Genomic DNA, 15681 nt, shown 5'->3' on the forward strand with positions numbered 1-15681 from the left:
GTCTTACTCTTCTGGCCAGCACCTGTACAAGCAAAACTCATGACCTACAAACTGATGTTAATTCTCCAGACAACAAACCTCTGACTCTTCCCAAGACTGGGGAGGGGACTGGTGCATAGGGGCAAGGCTCCAGCTTCAGAATTGTTGCTATTTTCCTCTTGTCCCTTCTGCCCTCTTGATCCTAGTGGGGAAAAATTCTTTATTTTTTTTTCCTGATTTTCGTTAGAATGAGAGTTACGGAGCAATCATATAGGTGCTGGGGATTGAACCAGGGTCCTCTGCAAGAACAGCCAGTGAGCCATCTGAACCATCTCTCCAGCCCACTGTGTTTTTGAAATCGTCTTGCTCAAAACTAGGCTATCTTTGAACTTACTAATGCAACTTGGGCTGGCATGGGACTCTTGATCCTCCTGCCCAAACCTTACTAAGTACTGGAATTATATCTAGCTGAGTACTGCTTTTATCTCAGTATAAGGCCTTGTCATTTTATCCTCAGCTCTTTTCCTTTAATGAAAAGAGTGATGGGGACTGGGACTCAGAAGTCTTTGCTTTTATTGTCTACAGACATTTAAGTTCTAGTGCACTTAACATCATGTGCTAATGCACTGACTGGGTTTATAGCTCGGTGCCTAGCAAGTGGAACATCATAGGTTTAATCCCAGTACCATAGAGGAGAGAGATGAGAGAAGAGTTCGTGCTTCTAAACTTCCTGTTTGAAAGTAGCAGCTTTACTGAGATACAAGTCGCCTGCCATAAAATCCACCCTTTAAAGTATATAATTCAGTATATAATTCAGCCAAGCTTGGACTCTGGAGGCAGAGGCAGGAGGGTCTCTGAGTTTTGAGTTCAATGTCAGCCTATGTAGCAAGTTCCAGGCCAGCAAGGGCTACATTGTGACGCTGTCTCCAAAAGGAGAAATTCAATTTACTATACTGAGTTGTAGACTTCCCCATTTTATAGGAAGATGAATTGTTGCAAGAGGCCTTACTTATTGATTATTGATTATCTGCTCAGTACTCTATACTAGATGTGAGAGGAGATCAAGAGTTCTTGCTAACCTCCAAGGCTCTGACAGAAGTGGGGAGGGAAAGGAAGAGAGGGAGAGAGTCTACAAGGACTCACAGGGCTCTGCCACATGAGTAAGATTTTTAGGTATTTTATGGCTTGACTCATGGGTGCATCTCCTACAAAGTCACAGGTAAGTAAAGAATCGCCTCTTACACCTTCCTTCCAGTGTGAAGAAGCACCATGCCAGATGGCTTCTGTGGCATCTGGAAGTAGAATGTGTCATACTTAGAAATTCTCCCTGAACCAAACACTGATGGCATCAAAGGCTCCGAGTTTGAGTTGAGGTCCAAGATAGGGAAGGACTGCATAAGCTCAGGCATCTGTCAAGAGCCAGGTACCCTGGTAGACTGTAGTATTAGAGGCACCTGAGATAGGTAGTAATCCTGTGGGGTTTATGACAAGCCTTAAAGGGTAAACCACAATGCAGAGCCCTGGGATTCTGAAATAAGGCCATGGTATGTAGTATATTGTGAGCCACCATGTGGTTGCTGGGAATTGAACTCAGGACCTCTGGAAGAGCAGCCAGTGCTCTTAACCTCTGAGCCATCTCTCTAGCCCCATGTGTGGTATATTGTGTATAGTGCAGGGGAACACACATGGTCTTACATGGTAAGAATTATATACCCTTGGAGAAACACCGACCATGCTACCAGGCTAAAGTAGAGATGAAGTGTCTGGAGGTGGGACAGCAAGTAACTGTAAAATCAGTGCTATTCACTACAAGCTAGGTGTGATAAAACTACCAAGTCAAAACTTTGCACACTAGCTGGCCATGGTGGCATGGAGGCAGAGGTAGGAGGACTGCTGTGACTTGAAGCCAACCTGGTCTACATAGTGAGTGCCAGGACAGCCAGGAATACACAGAATCTGTCTCAGAATTTTTTTGTTCCCTCGCACTCAATAAGACTGCATCCAGAATTCATGATCAGGGCCCATAGCACAAGCAAGCTACCTGAGAAGGGAGGCTAACCTCCACTTGCCTTTGTTAATGTTGCACCAGCACGCACTTCTTCCTCGCAAAAAACAATGGTCACATCACCGTTCTTCATGTCCTGCTGATGGGGAGGAGGAAAAGCCAAGCTCTTTTCATGGATGGAATGGCTTAAGCAGCAGATCAAGTCACAAGTGGAATGCGACTGTACCATGATGTCACTGGCCATTAAAGCTTCTTTAGGAGCAAGAGCATTGCAAATCTCTAGGGCACATAAACCAAAGCTGATTTTCTGGGATGAAGTGAGCTAGCTGTGTCTCCTTCTGATATGATTGTGAAGCCTCATCCTCAGGTATACAAATGTGACTGGATTTGGAGATGAGGGCTTTCAGGTTAGGTGTTTGGGTGTTGTTTTGTTTGTTTGCTGTGAGACAGAGTCTCACTGGCCTCAAACTCACAGAGATCCACCTGCCTCTGCCTCCCCAGTGATGAGATTAAAAGCATGCACACCAGGCTGAGATAAGGCCTTTAAAGAAATGATGTTCAGCTAGCGAGATGGCTCAGTTGGTGAGGGCACTTACAGCCAAACCTTAAGTCTTGAGTTTGATCCCTGGGGCCCAAATGTTAAGTAAGAACTAGTCCCCAAAAGTTGTCCTCTAATCTCCAAATATATAATGTGGCAGGTATGCACACATACATGTGTACATACATACACACAAATAAATTCAATGGATAAGATAAAGTGGTAATATTAAATTCTTATAAGGATGGAGTTCTTGTTCACTGGACTGGCTATCCTTTTAAGAAATGGAAGAGAAATAAGGGATGTACATACAGAGACAAAGGTCCTAAGAAGTCACCAAGAGGAGGCAGCAGTCTGTAACCCAGGGAGAAAGGTCTCAGGAACAACCAAACATGTTGGCCTGCAAAACTGAAAAACACAACCAGGCTGCAGAACTGTGTTATAGAAGCTCAAGAGCCAGTGGCAGTGGTGATGCACGCCTTTAATCCCAGCACTCGAGAGGCAGAAGCAAGTGGATCTCTGTGAGTTTGAGGCCAGCCTGGTCTACAGAGTGAGTTCCAGGACAGCCAAGGCCACACAGAGAAATACTGTCTCAAAAAATAAAAATACAAAAACTGCCAAACAAAACCTTTGAGGCTTTCCAAAAAGAACAAGGTGACTGCATCTAGCCTTTGAATCCTAGAAAGAGCAGCCATTGTGTTGCTAAGAAACAGACACCATACACTGGAGTGAACATTCTTGCTCATGGTTTCTGATTCACTTGTGTCTTAGTTACTTTTCCATTGACATGACAAAATACTATGTTCAAAGCAATTTATAAAAGAGAGCATTTAACTTGAGGATTCACAGTTACAGAGGGTTAGAGTCCATGATCATCATGGCTGGGAGTATGGCAGCAGGCAGGCTGGGAGTATGGCAGCAGGCAGGCAGACAGGACATTGGAGCAGTAGCTAAGAGCTTACATCTGATCAACAAGCTTGAGGCAGAGAGAGAATGCAACTGGGAATAGCATGGGCTTTTGAAATTTTAAAGCACACACCAGTGATATACCTCCTCCAACAAAGCCACACCTTCTAATCCTTCCAAGAACATTTCTACCAACTGGGGAACAATTACTCAAATATATAACCCTATGGGGTGTCATTCTCATCCAAAACACAATTGGTGACCCATGTCATGCTGCAAGCATCCACAAGGACCTGTATTACAACAGAGTGTTTGGGAAAGGCACCAGGTATGAAATCCACTGTTAATGTCCTATACCACTCAGAAGCTGCTATGCTGGCAGATATGTTGTGGCCTTTTGTAGGCTCTGCTAAAGCACAAGCTTACAGAGTATACTTAGTGAAGATGGGGTGCAATCTCCAAGGGTGCTGGATATACTTTATTTAGCTCAATAGCTTTTTTTTTTTTTTTTTTTTTTTTGGAGCTGGGTTCTCAACAGATAGATAACATGGGGTGGAGGCTGAAGTTTCTCCACTTGCCATCACTCCCAGGGACTTACTTAGGTAATTGTTCCAATCCCTACAATCCAGAGTTCTCTAGGCTTATGGTTTCACCAAGGGACACAGTACAAGTCCTGCTAGAATAAAGGCAATACATACTACTTGGGTATTTCAGCCAAGAGACAGCAGCAACTGATCTTGATTACAGAAAGTTGAGCTGTTATCACAGTGGACAACAGACACTATTTGTCTTACTATTGGTCTGTTTGGGTGCTTTTGTTCAATTTTGGTGGTAACTGACAAGGTCAGAAGCCACATTCTAGAAAGGGCAAGGAAACCAAGGACTCAGATCCCTTACACGTGAGGCCTAAGCAAGCCACCTAAAACAAAGTTGGCCATCTGCAGCAGGTATGATGGCGACATCTCCCGGTCTTCCTTTTTAATAGTATTCTCAGGAGAAGAGATCCCCCACTGTGACCTATGGAAGAGCTGTTCATCAAATTTAGACCAAGAGGGAGGCCAGAGCAGAAACGGTTGGACTGTGCTGAATGTTATAATACACTACCCAGAGCACCTCGGTCCTGAAGGACTTCAGCCTTGGAACTGACTCAGCTATAGACAGCACATTACCCTAAGAGCACACGCCCTTTCCTGGAAAGTCTCCACAAAGTGACCTATGAATCTGGCAATTTAAAGGTCCAGTAGTTTCAGCAAGTACTCTGAAATTGGCGGAGGCTTCCTTGACAGTGCATCTGCCTGGCTCCCACTCCTTCCCTCCCACATTTGGTGTCCCAGGAGTGCGCCTAGATAAACCTGCTGTAGAGTTCGCCCCATCCCACACTTGGCTTCCTGGGAAACCAAAGTTGTGGACATATGGTCATACATATGGTTATACAGGGAAATATGCTGGTTTGGGATGATAAATGCTCAAGTTTTTCAGAGTTAAGTGTCATGAGGTTTGTAACTTATTTCCAAACTATTCTTGGAAAAAAGTGAGTATAAGTAAATTAAAAATATTCATATATAATAAATGTGGCAAAATGTTAATTGTTAAATCTAGATGAAGTTATTTATGTTTATTTCAGGTTTTTTTTTTTTTTTTGTAGTTTTGACATTTTTCCACCACACAGGCAAATAAAGAAGTAGTGGGGGTGAAATCCAAGGTATGAGTTTTAAATTAAAGAAGTATTCAATATTATTTAATAATAAAAATGAGCTAGGTGTGGTGGCACATGCCTTTAGTCCCAGCACTTAGGAGGCAAAGGTAGGTGGATCTCTGAGTTCAAGGCCAGCCTTGTCTACACAGTAACCCTGTCTTGAAGAAACAAAAAATAAAAAATGTTCAAGTAAGGCTAGGAGTGAAAGGTATTCTAGAAATTTTGCATCAAAAAGGTTCCTGATAATCTTAGATATGGAAGTGCCAATGGACCTAGTATGTTGTGCTTCCCTACAAATTGTTATTTGTCAAAAGCACTGTATTTTCAGACTTACTGGGCTTTCAAGACTTAAAAGTATGTTCTGGGTGTATGAAAAGAGGTTTATTAGAATGGCTTACAGGCTGTGGTCCAGCTAATCCAACAATGGCCATCTACCAGTGGAAGGTCCATGAATCCAGCAGTTGTTCAGTCCACGAGGCTGGATGTTTCAGCTGGTCTTCAATATAGTCCAGAATCCTAAAGAGGCTCTACTGCAGTGAAGGAATGGACCTGCCAGCTAGGGTGAGAGCAAGCAGGCCAAGAGAGAGCAAGCTGCCTTCTTCCACATAGAGGCTGCAGGCAGAAGGTGTGGCCCAGGTTAAAGGTGAATCTTCCCACCTCAAAAGATCTGGATTAAAGGAGGATCTTCCTACCTCAAAGATCCAGATTAGAAGTGGGTCTTCCCACTTCAAATGATTTAATTAAGAAAAAAAATTTCTGCCAAGCAGTGGTGGTGCACGCCTTTAATCTCAGAACTTGGGAGGCAGAGCCAGGCGGATCTCTGTGAGTTTAAGGCCACAAGGCCAGCCTGGGCTACAGAATGAGTTCCAAAAAAGGCACCAAAGCTACACAGAGAAACTCTGTCTTGAAAAACCATAAGAGAGAGAGAGAGAGAGAGAGAGAGAGAGAGAGAGAGAGAGAGAGAGAAGGAAGGAAGGAAGGAAGAAAAGAAAGAAAGAAAGAAAGAAAGAAAGAAAGAAAGAAAGAAAGAAAGAAAGAAAGAAAGAAAGAAAGAAAGAAAGAAAGAAAGAAAGAAAGCAAAAGAAAAAAATTTCTCATAGATGTGCCCAGCTATTTGGGTTTTGGACAATTCCAGATTAAGTTAAGTTGACAACTAAGAATAGGCATCACAGCTACCCAGAAACAATCCATTGGAGGAGCTACATAAAGTTATAGACCTAATATGCAATGTTAGGTACAGTAGGCACAGATAAGAAATAAAGTAGATGAGCCATGACAACCTGGTTACTCACAGGCTAAATATAGCCAGACTAGATTTGGATAGGCTAACTAGTCCTTTGGAGTAGTTTGGCTAGCAAACTGAATCTTTTATACTGCACTGTAGTTGGATTTTCTTTTACTCTAGTCCCATGTTGGATTTCCTTTTACTCTAGCCTGACATTGGGCACCAAAATGTTGTTGGTTTTTCTTACTCTTTTGATGGGTCCACCACCCAGCTACCAAATAAATCACATGGAGACTTATTTTTACTTATAAATGCCCAGCCTTAGCTTGGCTTGTTTCTTGCCAGCTTTTCTCAAATTATCCCCTCTATCTTTTGCCTCTGGGCCTTTTCCTTTTCTTACTTCTGTAATCTTACTTTCACTCTTACTCCATGGCTGGCTGGGTGGCTGGCCCTTAGTGTCGTCTTCCTTCCTCTCGGTCCTACTTCTTTTCCCCAGATTTCTCCTTCTCTTTAGTCTCTCTGCCTGCCAGCCCCACCTATCCTTTCTCCTGCCTTGCTATTGACCGTTCAGCTCTTTATTAGACCATCAGGTGTTTTAGACAGGCACAGTAACACAGCTTCACAGAGTTAAATTTAAATGCAACATAAAAGAATGCAACACAGCCGGGCGTTGGTGGCGCACGCCTTTAATCCCAGCACTCGGGAGGCAGAGCCAGGCGGATCTCTGTGAGTTCGAGGCCAGCCTGGGCTACCAAGTGAGCTCCAGGAAAGGCGCAAAGCTACACAGAGAAACCCTGTCTCGAAAAAAACCAAAAAAAAAAAAGAATGCAACACATCTTTGCATCATTAAACAAATGTTCCACAGCATAAATAAATGTAACACATCTTAAAATAATATTCTACAGCACTGCATCCCCCATGACCAGAGTCCACGAATAGACACCTTAAGTTCCAGCTACCATGAAGGCTGACGTGGAAGGATGTGGAAGGATCACTTCAGCTCAAGAGTTTAATCACAGTCCTGACAACATAACAAAATTGAGACTCAAAGGAGGGGGAAAATCTCACTATTTAAAACCAAGCTATTTTATCAAAACATCTCAGTTTCTGGTATTGTGCAAACATCAGGCAAAATTCAGCTAGTGTTGGGAGAAGGTTCTGAGAAAGACAAGGTAACTATTCTCCGGACCCAACCAATCTCAAGGATTTAGATGCGTGTTCAACCTCTGTCAGATACTGTGTACCCCACTAACCCTGGATAGACTACCATGGTTAGTAAGGTGCAAACCAGAACTTAGCTATTTTAAAAGAAAGAACTGAAACCTACACTAAAATAGTATTTATTTTGCTCACTACTTTAAAGGGCAAGACGGTTCTCATTAATTGAGCACCGAGGCCTTCTGCCCCTTAATCCCAGCTCTATCACGAAGGGCATTGAATAATACAACGAACAACTTGAATTTACTAGCTTAGTTTGCTTTTTGGAGACGAAGTCTTTCTCCGTGGCTCAGGTTGGCCTCTAACTTACGATTCTTCTACCTCAGCCTTCTGAGTGAATTCTATGCATTTCATTCAGGCCTCACAGTGGCAAGCAACCGTTGCCTTTTATTCTATTTCATTTTGGATATTATCTTACATTTTATTTTATTTTTTATTTTATTTTGGCAAAGGAAGATTGAATCGAATCTGCTTTGGGGGGGAGTAGCTTCAAGTCCCAATGCCCTCGTTTCACATTTAAATCTCTATCAACATTATTAATTATTAATTCTTTGACATCCCAATGTCACACATTGCCTCCCTGGTTTAGCCCCTGAACACATCGACGTTCACCTCTTACTTTTCGGCCAGTCGGGAGAGAAAGACCCTGACACCTGTTGTCAGGGAGGCGCATACTCCACCTGCGCCCAGTCGCTCGGCTTCCGGCCGGTTTCCAGGCCCCAGAGTCGATCTCGAGACTATCGCTCCGCTCCCGCGGGGCGGAGCCTGCGCCTCCTCCCTCTCGGCGTTCGGCTTGTGCTGCCTCGCCCCGGCGGCCGTCCAGCGGGAGGCGGAGCGAGTCCAAAATGGCGGCTCTCAGGCTGGCGCGCTCCGTGCTGCTGAGGCTTTGAGGTGGTCGCCGGGGGCCGGAGGGGGGACGATTTCCCCGCCGCGGGGCCCCCAGAGAATGAATCGGGGGCTCTGCTGAGGCGAGACGGCGGGGCTGGAAAGCAGTGGCAGCAAAGGGCTGCGGTGGCGTCCACGCAGCGGGATGTGCGAGAGTTACTCCAGGTCGTTGTTGAGGGTCTCGGTGGCGCAGATCTGCCAGGCGCTGGGCTGGGACTCGGTGCAGCTCAGTGCCTGCCACCTCCTCACCGACGTCCTGCAGCGCTATCTGCAGCAGCTGGGCCGAGGCTGCCATCGGTACTCTGAACTCTGTGAGTACTGGGGCTGGGTTGCGGGAGGGCTGCCCCCAAGCCGGTCACGAGTGACACCTCAGCCCCCCGGCCCCCTTTGGGCGTCCCCTCCAGGGGTGGCGTTCCGAATCCGGCTTCGAGATGGGCGATCCTCTCAGACTCGGATGGTCCTGGGCTTCCACCGTCCCCTGCGAACTCCAGTCATCCCTTAGGTGCCTCTTCCTCATCCGCTAACTTCCCGCCACCAGCGGGGAAGCAGGGTCCCGGCTTGCAGCTCCACACCCTCTCACCTCTCCTGGTCCTGGAATGGTGCTTCGCTCTCTCTCATTGTCTCGGGTCTGCTGCGGCCAGAGCCACCCCAGAATGCTCTCCACCTCGCTCACCTTGCTCTTTTGCCTCCCTTGCCCGCAAACTACTACAACTAGTTGTCACAGGCGCTCCGTCTACCGGCCGTTTCTTACAAGGCTGGCCATTCTTGAGCTCCTAACTAGACTCGTTGACAGCTCTGCTCAGTCAGGGTCGTTGCCTCTTTTTTCGGCATCTGTTCGTTTCACAGACAGCATCTCCACTTGGTACTTTTCAAGCCAGCTTTGTCGATTTCGCTGAATAACTTTGACAAGCATCTCAGTTACGCACGGAGTCCCTCCTTTATGTCTTTATGTCAGTGTTGATCGAAGTGTGATGGAAGGGATCATAGGTAATTTGCAATGTTTCCCGGGTAATCAGGGCTTTTAAGTGAATGCCCAATAATATCTCTAGCCGGGAGTATTTAATAATTTGGAGTGTTTTAATAAAAGCTACAGATCATTTTATTGATATGTGAAGCTGTGTGTGTGTGTGTGTGTGTGTGTGTGTGTGTGTGTGTGTGTGTTATATTGGGTATACCATTCATTTAAATTCCATGATATGACTTTTTTTGCGGGGAGGGGGAGTGTTGAGACAGGGCTTCTCTATGTAGCCATGTCTGGAACTAGCTCTGTAGACCAGGCTGGCTTCGAACCTTCAGAGATCCGCCTGTCTTTGCCTCCCAATTACTGGGATTAAAGGCATGTGCCATCACCGCTTGGCCAGCCATAAGACTTTTAAAGTAGTAAGTTGTAGAACTAAATGTGTTTTATAGAGTACTTTGTTCTGCTAAAGTGGTTCCTACCTTTAAAATTAAGACTTATAGATAGATTCATTGTACTTTAAGACTCCAAATGCCATTCCTACCCAAATAATCAAACCCCAACACAAATCAGATCCTGTCCATGATATAAATCTCATCCTGCCAATCATCTTTCTTAAAGTATTTAGATTGTGTTCCATTTGCTACCATCTAAAAATCTTAGCAGCACACAGTTCCCTTTGTGAGCTAGCATTTTTTCTTATCTTCTGCTGTCCTAACATACTAATCTGCAACCATGCTGTGGTACTTGCATTTTCCAACACATTTGAAGCTATCCACTCCCATTCACACACTGTTTTACTGAATGTCCTTCTGGCCTACCAGCAGAACCACTTACATTTTGAGATTTACTTATCACTTGCTCTGGGGAATTTGTGTTATCGGCTGTCATAATCCTGTGCATATTTCTCTTGTGCTATTTATCATCTTGCTCTGTAATTGTGTATGCATATATGTACCCTGTCCCAGGAGCCAAATGGATTATATTCATATTCTGCATAAGTACATAATATGCTAACTGATTGGAGCATGCTGATTGTATTTATATTACCCTAGGGTGTGGCTAAAATAGTATAGAAACTCAGGAAACAGTTGTCTAGTAAATGAGTGGATAGTCTACAAATAGTGGCTACTTACTGAATAAGTTCCTAAAATGCACTCTTTTGGAGTGCTTGCTTTTCTAACTAGGGAATCCCAAAGTGGTATTCATTCAATTGCACCTTGAAGATATGCCATGGCAGAATGATTTTCTAGCCTTTGCTTCTTTGCCTTCAAGCCCCTCCTCCGTTGTCCTTGAGTATGTTGTTACTATTATGTTTAAGACATTATATTTTGTTACCTAGTTCCTGAACTAAAGGAAGATGTTGTGTACCTTTTGAATTTTCAGAATATCCCTTGAATACATGTTTGCCTTTCATGCCAAGGAGTTCATGGATTTAAGCATTCCAAAGTGGCCAAGGGACCATTGTGCTTTCTTTCTTTTTCTATTGTATTTTATTTTTGAGGCAAGGTCTCTCTACATACCCTAGCTTCCTACAGCTCTATGTAGACCAGGCTGGCCTCAAACTCACAGAGATCCATCTGTTTCTGCCTCATGAGTGCTGGGATTAAAGATGTGGGCCATCATATCCAGTATGAACCTTTTTCTTAATTACCCATTTTTTTTTTCTACAGTCAGTTTTCTTCCCTCCCCCAACCTCCGTCCCCCCTTTTTATGAGATTATGATTGTCAGGTTCATTGTTCCCCATTTGGGTTTGGTGACTTGTTAGAAATGCTTATTTAAACAGACAGTTTTAGATTGTAGGGTTGTAGACTATCCACACATTTACTAGACAACTGTTTCCTGAGTGTCTGTACTATTTTATCCCTACCTTATGATAATACAAATACAATCAGGGTGCTCCAATCAGTTAGAACATTAGCATTTATGCAGAATATGAATATAATCAGTTTGTCTCCTAGGAAAGAGTATTTTCAGAAAATTGTTCTGTCAGTGACGTGTCGAGTAGGTAGAACTCGAAGCCACAGCTCTGCCTTGTCTGCCCTTTTACCTTCCAAAGCTCCCCTGAACCAGACATCGTGGTTCACTCCTGTACTCCCAGCACACAGAAGGCTGAGACAGGAGGGTCACTGTGAGTTTGGGGCTAAGCTGTTTTATATAATGAGTTCTGTGTCAGTGAATACTATATCCAGATCTTATCTCAATAAATCACTCATTGAACCATATAACAACTTTTTAGCTATCCTAGTCATGGTTAGAATATTATTTTTTTTTAAAAAAAGAACATTTCATAAATCTTAAATCACTTTTTAAAAGTATATTGTGATTTTTCTATCTTGTCATTGGTTGTAATGTCTCACTGTGCCTAATGTATATATTAAAATTTAGCATAGTTAAGCTATACATAGGCAAAAACTGTAGTTTATGTGGGTTTGTTATTGTCCAAGGTTCCGGCATCCACTGAGGTTGGTGTAATGTGTCTTCTGAGGCTAAAGGAGACCATTCTTCTGTTTTGTTTTTTGAGACAGGGTTTCTCTATGTAGCTCTGGCTCTTAATGGAACTCTATCTGTTGACCATGCTGGTTTCGAACTCAGAGATCTGCCTGCCTCTGTCTCCAGTGCTGGGATTAAAGGTGTGCACCACCACACCTGGCAGGCAGGAGACCATTCTTTACTGATGTAGTTATAGAAAAAAATACAGTTGGGGAAAAAATATCTGAACTCTTTGGCAAGAAAAAGGGGGTCAAAGGGAGTATCAGAATGTGTTAGACTGAGACTACGAGGCATGTAGAATTTATGATGGTTCTGTTTTTACACTGACAGTAATAAAGGTTTTGATGAGAAGAGGTGAAACGTGTGCTTATTATTTCGTAAGAAGAAGAATGAGTATGATTTTTCTTTTTTGTGCATCACTGATATTGTTTGTTTGTTTTTTGAGATAGGGCTTCTCTACATACCCTTTGGCTGTCCTGGAATTCATTATATATACCAGGCTGGCCTCAAAAAAATTTTATTTCAAACAATATATGTACATATTTTTTAATATTTTGAAAATAACCATGGACTTTCTTTCCAGTGATATGATTTGCTTTTGACTTTGTTTCAGATGGCCGAACAGACCCCATTTTGGATGATGTTGGTGAAGCCTTCCAACTTATGGGGGTTAATCTGCATGAACTAGAAGACTATATTCATAATATTGAACCTGTCACTTTCCCACATCAAATTCCTTCATTTCCTGTTAGCAAGAACAATGTCCTTCAGTTTCCTCAACCCGGAAGTAAAGATGCAGAGGAAAGAAAAGAATACATTCCCGATTACCTGCCGCCCATTGTATCTTCTCAAGAAGGTTTGTGTCATTTAATCCTCTTGTATTAGTGACCGCTTTGATGGACTTTTTGTCTTTTTAGCATTCCATACTCTACTAACACGAACATTCTAGAAGTTCAGTCTCAGTGTTTTCAAGGGATTTATAAATTATTCTAACCCTTTAACGGACACGCTTGCAGCTGGTGTTGTCAGGCAGAGTCTTGGTGTGATCAAGGTTTTTTTTGTGATGAGGCATTTCTCTCTTTTGTAACTTGTAGATAGGAGAGAACAGAATGTGACCACATGGAATCTTCTTGGTACATGTTTTATACAAGAATGAGATATTGAGTTAGACCTTCGAAACAAAAAGGGAACCTTAGGTATCTCCTCTCCTCCCATGATTTGATTACTGAAGAGCTGAATGCACCACTGTGTACGTGGGGATAATGAGTGCAATATGAGCACTTGCTGATATGAGGGTTTTTTTTTTTTTTTTTTTTTTTTTTTTTTTTTTTTTTTTAGGATGAGTAAAATTCTTTTCTCTGGACCATTTAAAATGTTTGATTATAAAAAGGGTGGAGATGTAGCTCAGCTAGCTGGTAGAGTGCTTTCTTGCAATATAGGAAGCCTTGAGTTCAACCCCAAGCACTGTATAAAGTCAGACATGATGGCACATACCTGTAATGCCAGTATCCAGGACGTAGAAGAAGGAGGATCAGAAATTCAAGGTCATCCAAGGCTACATGGTGAGTTAAGGCCAGCCTGGGGTACATAAGACCCTGTCTCAAAGAAAAGGCAGGCAAGCAGCTGGCTGGCTGGAAGGAAGGCTAGTTGGTTTCCAGGGTAAACAGGTTCACAGAAACAGAACATGAATGGCATTTGCTAAGGCCGAGGGGAGTGAGGAATGGAGATTTATGTTTAATGAGAATGGAGTCTGTGTTTGGGAAGACAATACATTGTAGAGACTGATGGTGGTGATGGTTGTGTGGGAATGTGAATATACTCAGTACCACAGAACTGTACCCTAAAAAGTGGTTCAGACGGCCTGGGCGTGGACTCATACAGTATTTATACCTTGTGAGCGGCCTATTTCACACAGCTTAATGTCTTAATCCTTGTCTCCAGGGTTTGTGTGTCAGCATTGTCCACTTTGTTCTGTTTTTCTTTATTGAGACGTAGTTCTGGCTCTCCTGGACCTCGTGTAGACCAGGCTGGACTCGAACTCAGAGATCCTTCTACCTCTGCCTTCTGGAATGCTGGGATTAAAAGCAAGAGCCACCATGCCTGGTACATTGTCTGGTTTTTAAGGCTGGGTGATATGACATTTGCATATTCCACATCTATTTCACCACCTCTTAATAGGAATTGGTTGTTTTTACCTATCACTTCCTGTGAGTAAGGCTGTTATGACCATATGAGCATTGAGTGTAAATCCTTGTCTATGTCCGCGCCTTCAATTTTCTTGGGTGTATACCCAGAAGTGGATATGCTGTATTGGAGTGAAATATATAATACAGAATTTTGTTTGTTTGAGTGCTGGGCATTGAGCTCAGAGATTTGCACATGCTTCTCCGCTGAGCAACCCATCCACTTGTAAAGTTTTATTATATTCTGTGTGTGTGTGTGTGTGTGTGTGTGTGTGTGTGTGTATGTGGCCACAGCACGTGTGTAGAGATCATTATTAGTTCTTTCCTTCAATTATGTGGGTCCTGGGCATCAAAGCCAGGTCATCAGGCTTAGCATCAAGCTCCCTTACCTGCTAAGCCATCTCTTCTATTCCAATGTATATCTAATTTTTGAAGAATCACACCACTATTTTCCAAAGCGACTGAAATCATTTACCTTCTAACCAGGAATGGCCAAAAGCTGCAGTTTCTTACAGTTCATTTTGTATAATCTCCTATTCCCCAGCTTTTGAAGTATTATGTGCTTTTCATGGACTAGGCTTAAACTTGGAGTAGGGCGTTTTGCAATCCATGTGGCCGTGATGCCTGTCTGAAAACTGGACAAACAGTGGAGTTGTAGAGCTCCCTGGTGGCTGGATGGGTGCCGTCAGACTCTGGTTCTAGTGTGGAGTGTATTCTACTGCAAAGCACTGGTGCTGCAGCGCATCATCCTGGAAAGGAAGGCCTGCTCATGTTGGCAGTAGCCAGGGTAGACAGGGAAGGTACTTATGGTAAGCTTTCTTCCTTTCCTTTTCTTGGGAGGTGGTGACGGATGTAAATCTGGTTAGAATTGGGTGTGGGTGTGTGCATGCCTGTGGAAACCAGAGGAAGATGTCAGCTGACCCGCTCTTCATTGTCTGTCTATTCCCTCCTTGCACTGAACCTGGAGTTGACTGCTCTACGGCTGGCCTGGCTGCCCAGTGATCCTCTTTTGTTCTGCAACCCACAGTACTAGGGTTGTGGGTGTACACGGCACACCCAGCTTTTTACAGGGTGCTGGGTATCCAAGTTTAGGTACTCATTCCTGCCTAGTAAGTATACGTCCCCACTGAGCTGTCTGTCTCCCCTTCAAGGTAACTTTTTAAAAGTTCTCGTCATTCTCTGGTCAGAGCCCAGTAAGAGACAGACTGCTCTGTAGCCCAGCACTTTCTCTTTAAGTTCTTGTGGAGGAAAACAACAACAAAAACAAAAACAAAGATGAAGAAGAAGAAGATCTTGTGGAGGAATACCGAGTTAGTGACACAGGGCAGAGAGTGAGTGGTGTGCCAAAGAAAGCGCTCCATCCAGTCGGTGGTCCTGAATGGAGCTGAGCATCATTTGTCCTGTCAGGCCGGTCAGAAGTCCAGCTTTCTCTTCTCTCCAGGCCTACTGCTGTCCTATCAGACTGTGGACCCCTGGGCATACCTCAGCCATCGCCACTTTCCTTGGTAACTGCTGAGCACTCTGCGCATTTCCACCTTTGATTCATTGTGTTTATGACCTTTATTTACAGTTGAGGAAATCCCACTTAGATGCA

At 43.7% G+C, this 15681-nt stretch overlaps 1 protein-coding gene across 1 annotated transcript in view; it reads left to right on the top strand.

The window, feature by feature from the left end:
* Nucleotides 1–8381: 8381 nt before the first annotated feature.
* Nucleotides 8382–15681, top strand: part of Taf3 (TATA-box binding protein associated factor 3) — a 158157-nt gene continuing 150857 nt past the window's right edge. Inside the window, exons 1-2 of the mRNA XM_028891550.2 lie at nucleotides 8382–8763; nucleotides 12518–12760. Of these exons, the coding sequence (XP_028747383.1) occupies nucleotides 8598–8763; nucleotides 12518–12760 (409 nt within the window). The 5' untranslated portion in view covers nucleotides 8382–8597. The remainder of the gene's footprint in view (nucleotides 8764–12517; nucleotides 12761–15681) is intronic.

This window comes from Peromyscus leucopus, chromosome 5 (genome assembly GCF_004664715.2).
Source record: "Peromyscus leucopus breed LL Stock chromosome 5, UCI_PerLeu_2.1, whole genome shotgun sequence".
Lineage (NCBI taxonomy): Eukaryota > Metazoa > Chordata > Mammalia > Rodentia > Cricetidae > Peromyscus > Peromyscus leucopus.